General features: G+C 46.7%; 5 protein-coding genes across 5 annotated transcripts; 1 reads left to right on the top strand and 4 right to left on the bottom strand.

Moving 5' to 3' along the window:
- Positions 1–2,863: 2,863 nt before the first annotated feature.
- Positions 2,864–6,020, bottom strand: CGCS363_v005736 (Satratoxin biosynthesis SC1 cluster protein 4; the record flags this gene model as incomplete). The annotated part of the gene is made up of 8 exons (XM_036637585.1): positions 2,864–3,303; positions 3,514–3,523; positions 3,574–3,821; positions 4,845–5,305; positions 5,365–5,546; positions 5,607–5,677; positions 5,734–5,770; positions 5,820–6,020. The coding sequence occupies 8 exons, from the start codon at positions 6,018–6,020 to the stop codon at positions 2,864–2,866; spliced, it is 1,650 nt and encodes a 549-aa protein (XP_036498665.1).
- A 1,641-nt stretch (positions 6,021–7,661) lies between these two features.
- CGCS363_v005735 (putative hydrolase) lies at positions 7,662–9,830 on the bottom strand (the record flags this gene model as incomplete). The annotated part of the gene is made up of 4 exons (XM_036637584.1): positions 7,662–7,932; positions 7,988–8,063; positions 8,121–9,540; positions 9,618–9,830. 4 exons carry the CDS (start codon positions 9,828–9,830, stop codon positions 7,662–7,664), a joined length of 1,980 nt encoding a protein of 659 aa, XP_036498666.1.
- Positions 9,831–12,344: 2,514 nt separating this feature from the next.
- On the top strand, positions 12,345–13,515 carry CGCS363_v005734 (uncharacterized protein; the record flags this gene model as incomplete). Its single annotated transcript, XM_036637583.1, has 3 exons — positions 12,345–12,663; positions 12,725–12,924; positions 12,979–13,515. 3 exons carry the CDS (start codon positions 12,345–12,347, stop codon positions 13,513–13,515), a joined length of 1,056 nt encoding a protein of 351 aa, XP_036498667.1.
- A 528-nt stretch (positions 13,516–14,043) lies between these two features.
- Positions 14,044–16,225, bottom strand: CGCS363_v005733 (Trichothecene efflux pump TRI12; the record flags this gene model as incomplete). Its single annotated transcript, XM_036637582.1, has 3 exons — positions 14,044–15,328; positions 15,604–16,001; positions 16,058–16,225. The coding sequence occupies 3 exons, from the start codon at positions 16,223–16,225 to the stop codon at positions 14,044–14,046; spliced, it is 1,851 nt and encodes a 616-aa protein (XP_036498652.1).
- Positions 16,226–17,437: 1,212 nt separating this feature from the next.
- On the bottom strand, positions 17,438–18,143 carry CGCS363_v005732 (uncharacterized protein; the record flags this gene model as incomplete). Its single annotated transcript, XM_036637581.1, has 2 exons — positions 17,438–17,987; positions 18,046–18,143. The coding sequence occupies 2 exons, from the start codon at positions 18,141–18,143 to the stop codon at positions 17,438–17,440; spliced, it is 648 nt and encodes a 215-aa protein (XP_036498654.1).
- Positions 18,144–18,904: the final 761 nt, after the last annotated feature.

Raw genomic sequence — 18,904 nt, 5'->3', positions numbered from 1 at the left:
ATATTTAAAATATTTTTATTTTAAAAATATTTATATTTTATAATATATTTCTATTTTTATTTCTTAAATAGTAGATGTTTATTAATCTTTATTAGAAAAGTTCTAATTAAACTATTTCTTTATTATAGCTATTTTAATATATAATATTCCTATATTTACTTAGATTTATAGTTAGTAGATTTAAATTTATAGTTAAAATAAATTCTTAATATACTTTTAAGCTTTTTAGGTATATAAATTTTAAGAGTAATCTTTTATTACTTTTTTTTTCTTTTTAATATTAAACCTAATTAAATAACCTAAGATATAATTATTATAATAACTTTAAGGATTATTATAATAATATTATAAATATAAATTATAGATATATATTAATAGTAATATTATTTAATTAATTTTCTAATTAAAAAGTATAAATATTTTATAGTAGTTATTTCCTTAATAGATTTTATTTTATTTTTAATTTATTTATAATAAAGAGAGAAAAAGCTATATATTAATAAAGTAAATAAAAGATTTCTCTAATCTTTCTATATAAACTACTACTATATATTATATATAATAATTATAGTTAGTTATTATTACTGTAATAATAATTATTATTTTATATTTACTTATAAAAAGTATATAGTTTATATATTATATCTTCTTTTTAAAATCTACTCTTTTTCTTCTCTATATTGTTTTTCTTCTTTTTAATATATTATTATTCTTAACTTTTTTTTATATTACTTTTTAATATAATATGTTTTATTTCTAACTTTTATTATTATATACTAACTTTTTTTTTTAGTTATATAAAAATATTAAGCTTTATTATATTTATTAGTAAAGATATTATTATAAATATATTTATTATACTTTTTAATTCTTAAAGTAAAAAGTAAATACTTAAAGTTTATATTTAAAGTAGTAGCTATAAGAAAGCTTATAAATTTAAACTTAATAATAAGTTTAATTATTATAATTCTCTCTAATTATTATATTATTAATATTTTAAAGTATATTTAATCTAAGAGATTAAATAGTTCTAAGTAATAATAAATAACTTAATCCTTAAAGCTATATATACTTAATTTATTAAAGAAGTTTTTAATATTTCTTTTTTTAAGTTTATAATTAAGTATTCTTTTATTAATACTCTTAAAACTATTTATTATTCTTTTAAGGATTTTCTAGCTATAATTTTTATTAATATATTTCTCTTACTTTTCTTTTTAATTCTTATTAATTAGTTTCTAATAATAAATTATATAGTTTTATATACTTATTATATTACTATTAATATTACTAACTTTATACTTATTAAATAACTATATTTAATATCTTAAAGTCTTAAAACTACTTAGCTAAATATAAGACATAATAATATTTTTAATAATAAATTTATCATTTTCTATTTAGTTTTTTTTTATTAATATTTCTTAAGTTTAGTAAAAGAATATTATAACTAACTAGAAAAAATAAAAAGTATTATTATAAAAGCTTTTATAGATTACTTTATTTTTAAGCTTAAAAAATATAAATACTAATAAATTAATATTAATAAAGAAAAGCTTAATAAATAATAAAAACTTTTAAATATTATTATTAAATTAAATAGTAATACTTTTAATAATAAGGATATTCTTATAAACCTAACTTTTATTTAATCTAAAATAATAAGTAACTTAAATATTAACTAAAGAAATTAAAATTAAAAATATATTAACTTTAAAAATAATATTATAAGAAATCTTTATATTAATAATACTATTAAAAGTATTTTTAGTTTAAATAAAATAGATTTTAAAAACTTTTTTTTATTAATTTAGCTATAAAAAACTCTTTAGAAGAAGATATTACTTTATTTAAATATAATTATAAAGATATTATTTTTTAGAATAATAATATAAATAATATTATTTTAAAAGATTTAAACTAATAAAATACTAATCTTTAAACTATAAACTTTTAAAATATAACCTTCTAAGATATTATTTTAAAAGATATTAATTAGTAAATAAATAATTAAGAGGATATTATCCTCTAAAATAATAACTTTAAGAATACTATTTTAAAAGATTTAAATTAAGAGAATAATACTCTTAAAATTAATAACTATATTAATACTTCTATTAAGAATAATAGCTTATAAAAATCTACTTCTAAGAATATTTTATATAATTCTATAAATAATAATTATAATAAAAATATAACTATTACTTTATAATAAAAGTATATTTCTCTTTTTAAAAAAAAGCTTAAAGAAGTATTTAATAATTATAGCTTAAATAGATAATTCTTTTCTTAAAAAATAATAATAAAATAAATAATATAGTTTAAATAGAATAATAAAATATTAGAAATAAAATAGCTTTAATAAGAAAACTAGTTTTTATTTTATATTAGAGATAAATATAATAATAATAGATAAAAGATAAATATAAAATTTTAATATAACTTATTTAATTATTATAAGTAGATTATTATAAGTAAATTATTATAAATAGATTATTATAAATTAAGTTAACTATATACTTATTAAGTATTTTACTATTAAACTTTAATACTTATAACTTATAAATATAAGTAAAGTTTTAACCTATACTTAGCTTTATTTCTACCTATATACCTAATAAACCTATCTATTTATATTCTAGGTATACTTATAACTTAACCTATTTAGGTAAGTACCTATAGGTATCTATAGTATAGGTAATTTAAAGCTTATCTCTGTTGTTATCTCTCTCGCTATCTCTGTCGTTTCTGTCGTCTTCTGCATCTCGCGCTGTCTAGCTTTCTTCTTAGCTAACCTTTTGCGTCAAGCTTCCTAGAAACAGTCTGTATCATAATCAAAATCGAAATTGAAGTGTTTAGGCTCTCACCCTGCGGCCATCGCCCAGCCCGTGATCAGCAGAAACTGCAACATCAGGATATCCTGGTCTGGCAGATCGAGCTTGTGCTCCGCCTTTATAGTGACAATCTCCCCATCAGGAGGGCCGCAGGGCATTCGAAAATGAACCGGAAGGAGAGTACATGGATCCGTATAGGGACTAATTTCCTTCATATGCTCCATTTTCAAGCTCCGGATCTGCCTCATCCAGTGAAAGCGTATTTTCTGGCACCACAAGCCGCCCGTGTCGACCTTCAGTCTCTTTGTACGAGGCTCGTCCTGCCTGGTTGACTCTGGCGATGTTTCAGCGGTCGAAGAAGCTTGTACGCTGCCTTCTTCGTCATGGTCAACGGTCTTCTCCTGGTATGGCCCGCCCACGGGCTCCAGGGCAAGCCGCCCTTCGCACCAGTACTCCCGGAGCCGGGCGTCTATGCAGATTAGATTACGAGTTGTGTCAATGATGAGGTCTCCACAACACAGCTTTAGAGCAACACGCGTTTCGAGCTCCTCTCCAAGCCATGCTTTCATTTCATTTAATTCCCTGAAGAAATTTAAAAGCTGTGGGAGAAGAGAATGCGGAATTATGTGGCACGCTTGAGGGTTTGGCGTCCCCAAAAAGACGCAACTTCCATTGTCACGAGTAAAAGCCTATGTAAAAAAGGTCAGGGGTGCAAACGTATCAGGCACGAAAGACTTACGTTCTTCATCACAGTGTGATTACGGCGGACCCTAGGCTCGGTGGGTCGAGTGCGCTTCGTTGCTGGAAACAGCCCACTGCAACTTTCCCACTCATTCTCAACATCGTCATCTTCATCTTCATCGTCATCTATTCCGTCTTCGCTATCGTCGCTGTCTATTCCATTCGTGTCGTCGTCATCGTCATTTCCGTCATTGTCGTCACAGCTCTCTTCGTCATCCTCCTTGTCTTCGATATGACCTCTCTGGACTAGGATTACAATTAGTATAAAGTTTTCACTGAGTCAAGAGGACACTTACATGCTTTCAGCGCTCTCCTAAATGCTTCTGGGAAGCTGGCAGAAAATTTCAAGGGACAACTCGAAAGATTCCCTTCATCAATACCACTCAATACCCCTTGCAGATCTTTCCGCATCTCCTGTAACTGTTCAACGGGAGATCGATGAAGCATGCTCCACAAAGCCACGGACACCCTTTCGCGAGGTGCCCCTCTAGTTCTCTCGTCGCAGGTCTCAAGAAGTCCGAAGATTTCGTCGACTAAAGGCTTCCTTAGCTCCATTTTGCAGGAATTGGGGAGCAGCTTGACTTCAAAAGAATAGGCAGAGACGGGAAATAAACAAAGAAACGATGTAGATGTTGACGACAGATACCTTAAATTTGAACATGAATGTGGAGAATACATCGCAGGTCCCCATAACTTCGAACTTTATTTATGGCGTGAGCTTGATGAGAAGCGGCCGAAAGTATGATGCTCACAAGCAGGACAGCAAGGTTCGCCCCTCTTAGCTGCGGCGATTAAACCGAGGTGGGCGCTCAGTGGTCAGCACGGTTCTTGGGCAGGTTGGAGGCAAACCGTATTGAGGGCCAGGTTGGGCATGATACACTGTTCAGCTGAAGGAAAGCAAAAGGAATACAAGTCAACTCAAAATGAGTTCTAACATGCATACTATGCGTTAGGTTGTAGCGAGAACCGTAATCACCTGGAAGCTTAGGGGGGACATTGCGGAAGGGCCACCACATTGAGATAGCTGGAAGATTGGAAAATAACCATAGCCAATGGTGTGTGGTATTATTAGATGTAATGTTAATGACAATAAACTTCTTCGCAATCATAAATGACATCGCCTTCCCGGATGGGGTTCTTGCTGCTTCACCCACGAGTCCCTTATCGGAGACCAGCCAGGACTATGGACTGCCGGAGGCATTGTGGGTGACTCAACTACCGCGCAATAGTGCACGGTGATCTGATGCATTTCGTGGCCATTTGCATCACGCTCTTCGTCGTGAAGCCTTCGGCGCCACTTTTCCGCGGACCCGATTGTCGGCGGAGAAGTGCTATCGGCCGCACTTGAATCCGCGTTCTCCGTCATCGAGGGAAGTAAGCGGCGGAGCACCGGTACGCAGCCGCAGATGATGGCAAGGTTGGCCTCCAAAGCTGTCCAGATCCAAAGCTCGAAGCCGTCCCATGTGACATCGTACGTCATCTCCTCGACGTAGTACGTCCACCACGTCCTCATGATACCCGCCACAACTACTACTGTGCCGAGGCTGAAGAGAATGATCAAGACGATTCTTTGGAGGACAGGAAGCCTAAGTCGGAAGAGTGTGGGCATCGGGAGGAGGTAGACGATGATGTCGGTGATTACGGTTGTGATGGTTTGTCCTGCTAACGGTGGCCATTCTGCCATGCAGTTGCGGTCTAGGACTGTGAGGTCCCAGTAATGCCAAATGGGACTGGAGTTTCACCATATTAGATTGGACCCAACAAATATGTATCCAAATGCTTCGCTTACATGCATTGTGTCCAAAGTACCATGAGAAAGATGATAATGAGGGCAAGTACCGCTCCAATAGTGACTTGCGTGACTCGCTGGAAGGTGGACCCGAGGGGGGCTATTCTCAGGTAGCTCGTAAGAATAGAAAGCTTTGAGAGACCAGACGCAAAAATAAAGAGTGTTTGTCCCACGATCGAAATCTGAGCGAGAGCTGTCAGCACCAGGATTCAAAGTCACACGTCTGGGCTTGCACTTCTTACTTGACGGCCCTGCATACGCTGAACGAATGTCGTGTCCCATATATGGAGGTTCCATCCATATAATTGGGTGGCTGCGTTGAAAAGTGTCAGTCATCGGTATGAGATATTCTTTGCATGAAGCCCGTACCTAGAATGACACAAATGGTCACAGATATTGAGAAAATCTGTACTTGTATGTCAGCGTTGAAGCGTGGAGCGGAGCAGTCCACATACAGCAGCGCCAACCATAAGCCAATCGTCCCACCAACTCTTCCGCATCATGAATATTCTCACATACAGCCTGAGCAGCAGGCAGATGAGAGCAAAGCTGAGTGAGATGCTCTCGATGATGAGGAGGGCCGGCCCTCTCTCTTCGGGATCAACGTGATTTGGTGGCGGCCATGACTTGACAACTTCGGGCGGTGGGAATCTCATGTTGTGCGGTGTTCAGGTTGTTGTCCACTCCTTTCGAGCCCCGTCATAATCTGATGAGTTGTGGAGGCCGAGTTCGTATCTGGAGGACACCTACCACCGTGAATATCTGGAGGTGGAGAGTCGCAGTGGAGAGAGACGCCAGGATGAGGTCTCTGTCGAGTTTTATCTCATTCCCATGGATGGCTCAGATACATATTTGATCCCAAAGAAACCCCTGTTTCTTCAAGCATCAGGGCAAGACAATACAAGGAGTGTTTCTGCAACGCTACCGGCCGCTAGAGCTTAAACCCACCGGGGCAAACCCACCACGCTTGTCTGTATCAATATGGCGGACGAGCGCATCGTGTTTGACGCTTCGCAACTGGCGGTCTAACTGCCGCGCGACTAACCGCTTTTCTTCACCTGTCTCAGGAAGAGTCTGAACAAAGAAGTGAAGGCGTCACGGGCAAGGAGATTTCACAGACTTCTACGTTGTATCACGATTCCGTAATAGTGGGGTGGGCAATTCGTGGGCTTGTCTAACTTGAGTCAAAGTCACGGAGCTATTTCAGTTGGAGGAGGCGCTAGTGGACGCCATTCACCTGTACCGACACCGTCCCGTCATGACCCTGCGTGAGCTAAAGAGACGATCGAGCCCTGATTGAGATGGCGCCGCACAAAGATCGCTCAAATTTTGCAGGATCAAGAAGCTCTTAGAATGTCAGACGTTAGGTGACAGCTAATTAAGGCGACGGCTTGGAAGGTTCTGTCAAGACGTTGACAAGCTGGGAATGTCTCACTCCCTCGCCTTATCATGAAATATGTCCATGTCAATACAAATGTAGAAAACCATGCTGAAGAAGCGAAATGCTTAACGAGAATGTGAGACAATTGTCTAATCACATGCTCCCCAGCCCCTCTTGGGCACCGATGATCGCCCGGGGCCTCCTCCGCGATGTTCCACTCCAGTTCGGCATCTCGAGAGCTCTCCACTGATCGACACCAGGAAATCTTCATAGGGCAGGAAACCCGCGAAACTAGTTATCCTCGTTTTGGACCGTCAAAGCTGCGAAAATACAGGGAGCTCCGGTCATCCGAACGATTGTGCTCCGAGGCTTTGGCAATGGAATTTCAGAGTCAGAAATCTCACGTGGAAGGCTGAGGCATGACAAAGGGGCGATCGCCGCTGTTTGGATTCCGCCCTTTGCTACAACGACTCGCGGCCATCGAGTCGTAAGGCAGCGGGAGCAAAAACGTCCCGTCCGCCCTTCCGTCCTGCCGTACACAAATGCCGCTACCGTTGGGCATCGCCAAAGTGCCCATGTGGGACTTGTGGCTTCGACCATCCTACTCATGAACGGCCTTGGCCAGAGTGTGCTCCTGCCACTGAGGCTTGGCTCCACGATGAACAACTCAAATTCCGTCGTGGTCTCGAAGAATGCCTTTTACAGAATAGCGGGTTGCTTTTTGAGTTTGCCCTCGATCAAGGGCTCTTTCTCGCTGGCATGCTCGGCACAACGGCTCAGCCCCTTTCCGGTTGCGGCGCAGAGTTGATTACGAGTCTACAATGCGCTCAAGGGCGCAATTACCTCTTCGCACGCAACGATTCAGGTTTTCGTAATTCCAAAGTAGCATTGACCATATGTTATCTTGTTGGCAGCACTAACGGTAGTTTTGGTTCATTCCACTCAACGCCTCCCACAGAGCCTGATCTTCGTCACTTCTCCCATCGCAGCCATCAGGGTTCACACATCCGATCCACGCCCGGTATTCGGGCTCACAGACCGTGTCGATCTCCGGGAGAGTCCCGTCTTGGAAGTATGCCCGAACAGCCTTACCGGTACAAATCGACGGGGAGGCATGCAAGCCGTGGCCTTCCGTGTTTTGGTGGAGAACAACCGATCCGGGGAACAAGGTGGATACTCGACGAGCGCTTTGACAGGAGTTAGCACCATCACAGGGTAAAGACACATCGACGGACGTCTTACTTTCTTAGTGGCGTTACGGGATCATACGTGTTGCCAATTATAAGAAGTGGGTATGAGGTGTTTGCCGTCCACGGGCCTATCGTTGAGTCAGAGAAACGTTCTATGAGGCAAGAAATCTCGATGTCGTACGTACCCTCAACTCTCCAAGCTGGTCTTGCTTGCCAGTTTATACAGAGCATGCGGTGTCCGCTCCAGGCTGCTCCTAAAACATCGCTCTGGCCCCGAACCTCCTTGAAATATTCTCGAAATTCTGCCTTGCTCGTGTTTCTTAGGTCCGGGCCATCGCCACAGGCAATAGCTGCAAAGAATCCACTAGGCCCCTGGTCCCTCACACAAGCGGCGGAGTACGACCCATCCTTGATGCAGTCAGCGTTGAGAGATAAAGGGGTCAAGTCCCCTTCCATCTTAAGAGCAGCTGTTGAGGTTCCGTTGCGATCCAGAAGAAGGTCACTGAACAGCTCAAAATAGGGCTCAACCAGCTTTTGATCGTACACAGAATCGGCAAAGAGTTGCATGATATCAGCGTAGTCGATGACAGTTGGGCCATGCTCAGCGGTGCCAAGAACTGGAATGGGCTCTTCAAGCAAAGAATTCGCTAGGCGGGCCAGTCGCGCGTTGATGATACTTGACGGAGTGTGAGGAGACGCAAGAGGGCAAGCTTCCGGTGCCTGGTTGCAGTAGCTTGCCCATTGTTGGAGGATCTGGTCAGTATCTTGCAGGTTCTTCAACCAGTCCGCGGAATAGTAATCGTCAGGGTCTACAACCCCATCTATCAACACCCGAGATACGCGGTCGGGGTGCATCACTGAGAATGTCTGTCCAAGGATCGTGCCGTATGACACACCCCAGTAGTTCAGTTTCTCTGACCCCTTCTGCCAGCGTGTTTTATCTAGAATTCGCTCACGATCTGACTCTGAAAACTTGGAGCCGTTACATGAGCTGATGATACGCTGAGCTTCAACCTCTCGCCATTCGGCATGTCGTTCAATCATCGCAACGATATCTTCGACGACCTGGGCAGTGTTGGCGAATTCGGCCATGTTTGGCTCATCGCCTCGTCGAATAGCACAACTCTCGCCAAAGGCACGGTAGTTTGCCCAGGCAAGGTCGATGTAAGTGTTAGAGATCCCGAAGAGAAAATCACTTGGCTGTCGTGCCAGAAAATTCAACTCGGACTGCTTATTTGGGAAGCACGTCAGGTGAGGCGTGGTATTGTTAACAGCACGCGCGTCAAACCCGATGATGTCGAAATATTTGCCATCCGAAAGACCATCCGGGGCAAAAGCAGGATGTGCCGCATCCACAATGGTCTGCATGTGGCGCCCTTTGCGGAGCACTTGACCGACGCCGGAGTTTCCGGGGCCGCCGGGATTCAAGACAATGGCGCCGCCGTAGCGGGGGTCCGTGACGGGTACCTTTGCCGGGACCTTGATCACGGCGATGGCCGCCCTCGTCGGGTTCGCAGTGTCATTCCAGTTAATTGGGACCGACAGACGGGCGCATTGATAACCGTCGAAGCAGGGATGGTAGACGAATTGCTCCTGGGGCACAATCTATAAAGCGATTGGATGTCATCATCCAGTTCGGACTCGCACCTCAGCTGAATGTGGGTTCTCAATGTCAGACGCACCTGGAGCCAATCGAACTCTGGATCAGCCAATGGTGAGGATGGCAAACTTGGCGGCCTGTCGGCGAGCGAGATGAAGGACGGAAACGAGAAATAAAAAATGAGTCCAGATGCGATAGCGGCAATCCTGATCGCATTCTTCTTCCGGGGGCGAGGTTGATGGGCGTGTCTAGGCTCGTCGGCCAGGCCAAGGCCAAATGGGGAGGACTTGTCCATTACACTTGTGTCGAGCAATTACTCGTGCAACAGGCCAAGAAGCCAAGAAATGGTCGAGAGAAATGTTGCTGAGACGTGAGGGTCAGAGTAGAATTTAACAGGCGTTTCGGACGCCGGTGAGTGCGCGCAATGGATTACCAGAACAGGCAGGTCGTGTTGATTCATGGTCAAGTAGTAAGGCGGCGTGCGCCTGTAGCGCCGTTGTTAGCAGGCGTGTAAGCGACGCGGATGAATTGCTGCCAGTACCCTCAGCGAGCTTGGTTGTGCTTAAAGACCAGTGGAATAAGCGAAGCAGTGTCTGACATATGCGACACTGAAGCAGAATCCTTCAATGCTGTGAAGGCATCCGATGTAGCCGATGATCAGCCTGGCCATTGGTTTGTCGGCAACGAATCTAAATCTTACTCTGAACATAGGATGTGAGAGATTAGAGCGTCAGCAAGAGAGGGAGACAGGTGCTGTCGTATTGGAGGACAGGCTTAAAATGTAGAAGACTGGTGCTATTGCAGACCGGTAATAAAACGGAAAGACGGATGTTCAGTACTCTGTATGATCCCCACCGCAGCTGAATGCACGGTGGACCTAATTGAAGTCGTTGTCTGGCATGGTCGACACCGTCTGGAGAGTGCTATTCACATTTTAATTCAAGACCGAATACTACTGAAGGTCGATGGAATACAGAAGACAGCATGCAAATGCTAACTGTTGCCGCTCAAGCCAGTACCCCCTCAGCTTACTCAAGCTCTACGACTTTGAGAAACACGCACTCAACAAACACATACGTATCGTCTTCACACAAGGAAATCACAGTGCCTCGTCTGTTGTGAATTCTCCGTGGTGGCTAGAACACCGTTTTTCTTCTTCATACGTTCCCACCCAGTCACGCTACTGGGCGCTAGGTAGCGCTAGGTGAATAGGTCACGAGGGCACGAGGGACGACAAAGGGGCATCCAACGAATGTCTGCTGTGCCCATTTGCGAATAACGGCCCTTCTATCCGTCTAATCTAGTAGGGCTGGCTCTTCATGTCAACTTTAGAGGCAGACGCAAACACGTGGAATTGCAAGCTTTCGTGTCACTATCTGGTATCAATGAGTGACCCGGTAATCCCCTCCGCAGACCCTCCTGTTTTTCTTTTCATTTAGGCATAGCCAAGAGTGTTCATCGGATAGTTAAGTCCGAGCAGACTTATCGCGTCCGAGACCATGACCGGGGAACAGGCGGCCGACGCGCGCTCTGCCCCCAGAGCGATCAATGCAATGTGATGAGAATGACGAATAAGAAGGGCATCCCCTGGCGTCTGCTTGGGCAACAGAGTTGCGGCCCCCAAAAAAGGACAGGGCTGAGCTGCTAGCGCTTACTTTCATTACCGCGCCCACTAATTAGGTGTTTAGCTTTCCCGGTCTGTGGTCTCCCGCTTCTAATTTTCGAGTGGCGGCCACCGCCCTCGCGCTGTGTGTCCAAGAGTTTTGTTTCAATCCTGCTGGCCTCTTTCTATCTTGCCGAGTGAGGTGATTGCTGCTGGGCTGCTCAGTCACACAGACTAAGCTGGAAAGTTTGACTCCAGGCGAAGGATTCTGAGTTTTGCGTCGGTCGTGGACTCGCGCGTTTCTTGGGGCTTACCGCTGAGGCTGGAGATGTTGGATTCTGTGTGTTTGTCATGGGCTACTCCGTCTCTATCACAGGCATCGCGTAAATCCTTGCTTCTTGAAGCCCAGTCAACCCACATTAGAATGACGCCCAGATCTGCCAAGCGCTGCCGGTAGAGCTGTGGGTCGAAGGATTCTGTGAAATGGGGCCCTCGGTCTCGCGGCCTGGCAGTCACGCAGTTTCTGTCCAGCGTCCAGTCTTGTTCTGTCTCACCTCAACGGAACTTTGGTGAGCTTGGTGTGCTTGACATGCTGTATGATGTTCTTTTCCTCATGGGTTTGCGACAGGCTGCCACAGCGTTGTACCCAGCTCTCCGTCGACCAATGATACAGCATCTCGCTGCTGCGAAGCCACCTCACTTGGCGATGATCCTTCAGAAGATGAGCGGGAGGCGTTAAGGGGCTGAGTGTCAAACAGCCAGTCTCAGCCCACGACGGTGAAGCTAAAGGCTGCTAAGCTGTGCCTGTCCCTCCACATTCAAGCCCATCCCGCTCCTCCAAAGGCTGCAGCCCGACGTGGTGTAGCCCATCTCACCCCTTGCCGCGCATGGCTGCTCACCTTTAAGATTGGGGTCGGCACTTTCGACTAAGACCCCTGTCACGTTTGCCTGGTTCTTCGTCCTTTTGATCCTTCTATCCCCCTTCCGCATTCCACTGTCTTTCTTCCCAGTGAATTCCTTCCGGTCTTTCCTTGATTGATCGACCTGTCGCATCGAACGATCCTCGAAAATCTGCATTCTGGCAGTGGGCTTAGCGACGATATCGCCGACCAGAACTCAGGGCTATTTTGATCAGCTAAGCTGCAGCAACGAGGGGCCATCTCAACTTCACGATAACCACGAGCGCCGAGAGATTAGCAGGTGAAAATGGTGGCCGCAAAGTTGGACGCGAACGCGTGGTACCAAGTGTCAGAGACGCGAGTCACGAATGTATCGGCGCCGATCAACAACAACTTGCAAACTACGAATGCAGGTCTTCGAGTTTTCGCAAAAACAGCGCAAGCATGGCAATTTCAACCTTTCGGAGATGTAGAAGGACGCTATCTTGCGAGGTTGAACACTTCAGGTGTCGGACAACAGCTTTCAGTGTGTTACAAGGAGGATGAGGTGCACCCAAGCAGGACCATCGGTTGCCTGAGGAGAACGGAATCAGACGAGTCTCAGCAATGGGATATCAGCGAATGGGGTAAGCTTGGCCTTTGTGAAAACGGAACGGGGAGAGCAACCAGCTGACGGAATACGCACAGGTGATGGCTCATACAAGTTCACCAATGTGGGCAACGGCTCAAATTACGTGCTGGATGTTCACCCAGGATCCAACCTGTTCATGTCCAGCGAAATCGAAGGAAGCGATGGTGTTTCTGGCAAGCAGGTTGCCCAGCATTGGGTCATGACGAGTGAACGTCCTGTTGACGATGGCGCCTACTCGACCATCTACAGCGCGGGAGTAAGCACAACTCTAGACGAGCTTGGGATTTTACTGCGATGCTGACTTTCGTAGACCACCCCCGTAGCATCTGCAACGGCAACCGGTACCAATACTGCTGCAACCGCATCCGCCACCGCAACTGGATCCGGCTCGGCTGCGGCCGCTACCTCTACCTCCGAAGCAGACTCATCCGCCGGAGGTCTATCATCCGGTGCTGCCGCTGGCATCGGAGTGGGTGTCTCCCTCGCCGCAGTCGCCCTCATCGGCGCTGCAGTTTTCTTCTGGTGGCGTCGTAGGAAAGCTTCCAAGGGCGCCGCTGTTCCTCAAAGCGATCACCCCGAACTGGGAGGAGACCAGCCCGGCATGGCCAAGCTCAGCCCCGGCACCGTCAACTCGACCGTCGCCTCGTCTCCCAACACACCTCACAACGGCTACTACGGCCAGGAAGCCAAGACTCTTGGACATCTTCAGCCCCATGCTCACGCCACCGAGGCCGGTCACAACCCCATCTACGAAGCCCCCACATCCGAGACTCGCTACGAACTAGACTCCGGCCATACCCAAGGGGGCAATGGGCCAGCACAGTTAGACGACACGGCAAGACGATAAAGATGGGAGGCGTAGTAGTGGGGGTAATGACACAAGAATGGGTTGGAAATGGAGCAACAAGAAGGTTCAAGGCATTCGAGTCGGTCTTTATACCCTTCAATGCTGCTTGGAGACAGAAGCCAAGTGGTCGACCTTGAGAACTTGGTGCCAGGAGTTTGTAAAATTTACCGGGAATGAAAATAATGAGTGGCGAACCAAGGCCTGGTCTTTTGTATATAACTCTCGTTCTATCAAAAAGTTGACAACACGAATTAGCCTGATGACGGCCCGTCTTGTCTACGTGCATCGACTTCAACATCCGTCGCCCACGCGACCGTCCCAAGAGACTTCTCACCGCAGACTGCCAGCATTGGAGTTCGCACTATTTATCGTCATTGATACAACGCAATGGCTCCATTCACTATTATTATATGCGTTGCAAAGACACTCATGATCTACATGCAGCCAATTGATCCATGCCCTGAGAGACAGGTTAGGCTTCTTGAAGAACATCAAAGCAGTTGATCGCTACTTTCATGTCGTTGTAGCTCAACTCTTTCCAATGTGTTCCTCCACATGGATTGTCCTGACATTGTCGAACTCAATACCCTGGCCTTCAGGGCTTGGCATCACCTTCCCGCGTTTCGGGCCCATCTGATCTTGATCCATCGCAGATTGGATGTGGTTAGTCATGTAGACGGTGGGGTCCTCGACGAACAGGGAACAAAGTAAGGCGACTACACTGAAAGGGATGGTAATGTAGAAGACAATCTTGAAGGCATGTCCCGCCGCGGTGCGAACGGCCACCTTGAGTGCTTCCTGGATCTCTGGCGTGATGCTTGGGACGTTGAGCAGCGCTCGCGGGTTGCCCAAGTTGTACTCGATTGATGCTGGAATTATGATCCCAAGGTCTGCCGGGTTGAGTCCGTTGCCGATGGCGGCTGCAGCAATCTCTTCGCCTGCGAACTCACGGAATTTCTCCTGGAAGATGGTGTTGAAGATGGCGTTACCGACGGCACCTCCGCCAGATCTGAAAGTGCCGAGCAAGCCCATGGCGACACCTAAGTTCGAATGAGGCACGTGGAGACTTGCGATGGCGTAAGAGAGGATGGTAACCCAGACGAACATAGGTACCCCGAATGCCGGGACGAAGGCATACGCGAGCTTCTCGTTAGGATAGACGGTCGCGGCGCTTGCGCCGATGAAGAGCGCCTGGAGCGCCATGCCAATAACGAGTTGCCACTTGATGTAACCGACCTTGTGAGCGATGAGGGGTGCCAGCACACCAGTGAAGCCAATCATCAGGGTATTTGGAAGCGACAAGACCCCGATCTGAATGCCATCTGGGGTAAACATGTAGAGAGTTCCTTGGGGTAGTAGCGCAGACATAGCGTGGAAGTTCATTCCAGAGACAAAGAGAACAACCAGCAACACAGAGTATTGGCGGAACATGACAAACAGCTTCAAGGGGAACATCGGGTGTGCGGCAATCTTGAAGTCGTACCAAAAACCAAAGGCCAAGACTCCAAAGCCGACGACGATGGGAGCAATTGCACCGGCACTATTCCACGGGTATGCAGGTGTGCCGCCCCATGTCAGGCCGATGAGGGCCACGGCCAAACCTGTGGTGAACAGGAACAGGCCAATCCAATCGACATCGCGAAGCTGCTGCAGACGAGTCTTGTCGTAGTCGCCCCGCGGCCTGGCGGTGGGATGGTACGAAAATGCAGTGCCGATCAAACCGAGGACCTCGATGATGATGCCTAGGTAGAAGATCCAACGCCATGATGCATACTTCAGCAGAGCATTGCCGAGGAGGACGGAGAGGATGCCCCTGGATGGTTTCCAGAACGGTCAGCGTGCTTCCATCTTGGCTTTCATCGGCAGTAAGACTGGCAGTAGTGCCGTGCGGGGATTCTCCAAGTTCACGACAAAGAGGGTGTGGTGTTCGGTCGGCACGTCGCCTTTTTTTTCAGGTCGGCCACCAGAACTGGGTGCCGAAGATTTCCAGGAATCGAAACAGAGTTTCTGACTCAGGGAAAACGTTCGAACTATGCGACGCGGAAGACGGGAACGACAACAGGAAAAGGGTCATATGTTCGGACTCACCAGGGAACCGCGATGCCAGACTCTAATATGCCCAGGCCAAGAGATCGCCACTTGTTTGGGAGCATTTCGGGGACACCGGCGTACGAGACAAAAACGAAGCCAGTGCCGATGCCGATGAGAGTCTCGGCTGCGATGAGACTGGAAATGTTGTTGGCCGTGGCTGCGACGATGCATCCGACGGCGACAGTCGCCTGGCCGCCGAGTACCAGCAGCCTGCGGCCGAAAACGTCGCTGAGCGGTCCAGCGAGGGAAAAGGAACACGCCGTGGAAAGAGACCATGATCCCACAACCCAGGCCAGAGATTCCTGCCCACCGAGCTCGTTGGTGACTGGGACAACGATCGATGCAACTGCGAGGAAGGCGAGTCCGACAGCTGGGCCGAACGAGAAGGCCATAGACTACACAAGATGATCTATCAGCAGAAGATTCAAAGAGAAAGTTTGAGGGTTCGTACGAAGATTGCGATCCAAGTCTTGATGCTCACGCGCGCTTCCGCTGGATTGTCCTCCAAAGCGGCGCGATGAGGATCCTCCTCGTACTCAATAACCGCCTGGGCCTCTTGGGCCATGCGAATCTTCATCTCCCTATCGCGCCCCATCCTCGAAGACTCGTTGTAAGACATTTTGACGATGATGAGATCACGATAATTGAGGAATTGCGATCAAGAAACAGCGTAAACGTGTCACATTCCTCACATGCAGCTGCAAGTTCACGGACATGGCTCGAGCCTTTATTATAACCACTGAAGTGATCCAGACGATAGGCAATGATCCGAGCTCTGCTCCTGCGGGGAACACTCAAAAGCTTAATGATGAGCAATGGCACTTTGCAGTACGTGCCGTGTGATTGGGGACACCACGAGACGAGCGCCTGCCAGGGTTGATCGACTTTTCTGGATGCAACATGGCGGGGATTAAGCTGCCATCGACTAGCGCGGCGACGTCGTTCTTGGAGAGGAGGGGTCGGCAGATACGACTGCTGCAAAACCACGACTGTTACATGAAAACTTTCGTCAAATTAGCTTTCGTGCCGCGGACGGCAGCCGCGTTGGAGATTGGGTGGTTGGTCATGGCTTTTGTTGGCAATGTTGGCCATGTTGGAGTTGGATCGCATGGCACGTCAGGGGTGTTATTGGTTGATGCTGCCGTGGTAGCAGTTCAAGTCGGCATGGCGAGGGGCTTCAATGGGGTGCCGACTGCTGTTCTTGGTTACGCCATCCCGTCTTTCCCGAGCTAGGTTGCTGTGGTTGTGAGTAGCATTCGAGGGAGCCATGACACCCGTGTTGCTGAGTTTGGACAATCGCATTTTCCCAATGCAAATAAAGACCAGAAAGTCTAGGCTCTACAGACACCGGATTAGGCGTTGAAACTGAGTCAGTCTGATACCAAAGATTACTGTTGGTGTTGACAAAACCTGTGATAATACGAAAAGCCAGGCATCTGGGGTGGTTATGGCTTTGTTTCAACAATACCATATTGTAGTAAAGACCAATGTGGCCCTCTCATCAATACTAATGTTCTGGTTGAAAATTCGGAGGGTTAAAAGCCCAATTCCTATTCGTGCCAAACACTTCAATCATCTGGATCATCACGCAAAAGGGTCGCGATTTATAGGAAACAAGGAAAGTTTTTACATTAAATGCGTATCAGCGCCGTGTCAAACACCGCATGATACTGACTATGGAAATACAAAATCCAGATAAAGAAAGACCCCTAGAACCCCAGTGTTGAAACCAGCAACCATTAACCCTCTTCCTCCAGTACAATTTAGCTCCTAGCTCCCAGCTCCTGCTCTCCAAACGCCAGCGCTCTTAGTGTAAGAGAAAGTCTCCGAATTAGGCGGCGAAAGCCATAGCTCGCTTGGGGGCGGCGGGCTTGGGAGCGGCAGGCGCAGGCGCCGGGGCACCAGGTGCTGCGGGAGCAGCGGGGGCTGCAGGTCCGGCGGGCTTCGGTGCGGGAGCCTTGGGTGCGGCGGGAGTTGTGGCTGCCGGGGCAGCTCCGGGAGCAGTAGCGTTGGGAACAGGAGTGGCAGGCTTAGGAGCGCCGGCAGCGGCGCCAGCGGCAGGAGCTGGAGCAACACCCGCAGCTGGGACCGGGGCGGCTCCGGCAGCCGGAGGTGGGGCCACGGCGTCGGGCTGCTCGGCCTCAGCGGGCTTCTTGCCCTTCTTACCCTTCTTGCCCTTCTTGCCCTTCTTTCCCTTCTTGCCCTTCTTCTTCTTCTTCTTGCCCTGAGCGTCGACTTCGCCATCGTCCTCGACATCATCTTCCTCGAAGGCCTCCTCTTCCCACTCATCCATCTCATTCTCATCTTCGGGTTGAGGGGCCGGAGTCAGAGCCGAAGGAGGCGGGACTTGGCGGCCGGCAAGATCGGAGATCGCCATATCACTGTGTAGATAGGTAAGATTCATGTCGACGAATTAAGGATGAAGGTATGATTGCTTACGTGAAAGTGTTGTCTTCATCGTTGGAGACAGAGACAGGAAGAGCGTTGATGCTGACCGCCAGGGCCGACAAGGCGATGATAGAGTTGAAGAACTTCATTTTGAAGAGATGAGAAGTTAGTTTCGAAAGACCGAGTGTGGAATAGAAAGAAGAGTAGATGATTGAAGTGAAGTGTGAAGTAGTAGATGGTAGAAGTGAAGAGTGAAGTGTGTGATGATGAGAGAAAAGAGAAGTGATATAGACAAGATATTCGCCATGATTTTATATCACTTTGCTCGTAGGAAGTAACATGGAGATTATCGTAACGAACCACACCTATACCGACCGTTTGCTGTCAAAGCATGTCGCCGGTTCCTCGGTGACGTGAGCCTCAATCATCTCAAATCAATTCATGAAAGACTTTCGGGGCTCCGCAATTGCACCATAACTCAATCAGGGAGTGCAAACCGAGACCCGGATGCTCCGTGTGGGTGTTCGTGTCTACCAGCGAACCCGAACCTTCCGCAATGATCACGAACATCTGGCCACGGCTCTTCCGTGAGGCTCCTTCTGACTTGGGCAAGTCTTTTCGAGGTGGACCCGGCTCAGATGTTTGGACCAAAGCGTGGCATTCCACCGGCGGCGATGGTGATTGGCGCTGTGACCCATGGTCGATGGTCGGGATGGCTACCTACACGGACATTCCTTGAGTGAAAAGCCGTTCGTCCAGTCTCATCATTCACGTTCAAATTGACAAGCCGGTTTTCTTTCAAAGTTGCTTAAGCCGGTGGGCGGCCAATCTCATGTACAGCGAGAGGCTTTTCACTTGGTCCGAATTTTCGACGGTCACGTATGACGAGTACGAACACCGCGCACAGAGA

Source organism: Colletotrichum siamense (genome assembly GCF_013390195.1).
Source record: "Colletotrichum siamense strain Cg363 chromosome Unknown KSG_Cg363_contig03, whole genome shotgun sequence".
Lineage (NCBI taxonomy): Eukaryota > Fungi > Ascomycota > Sordariomycetes > Glomerellales > Glomerellaceae > Colletotrichum > Colletotrichum siamense.
Note: the sequence above shows the minus strand (reverse complement) of the source record. Positions and strands in the feature narration are given on the sequence as shown.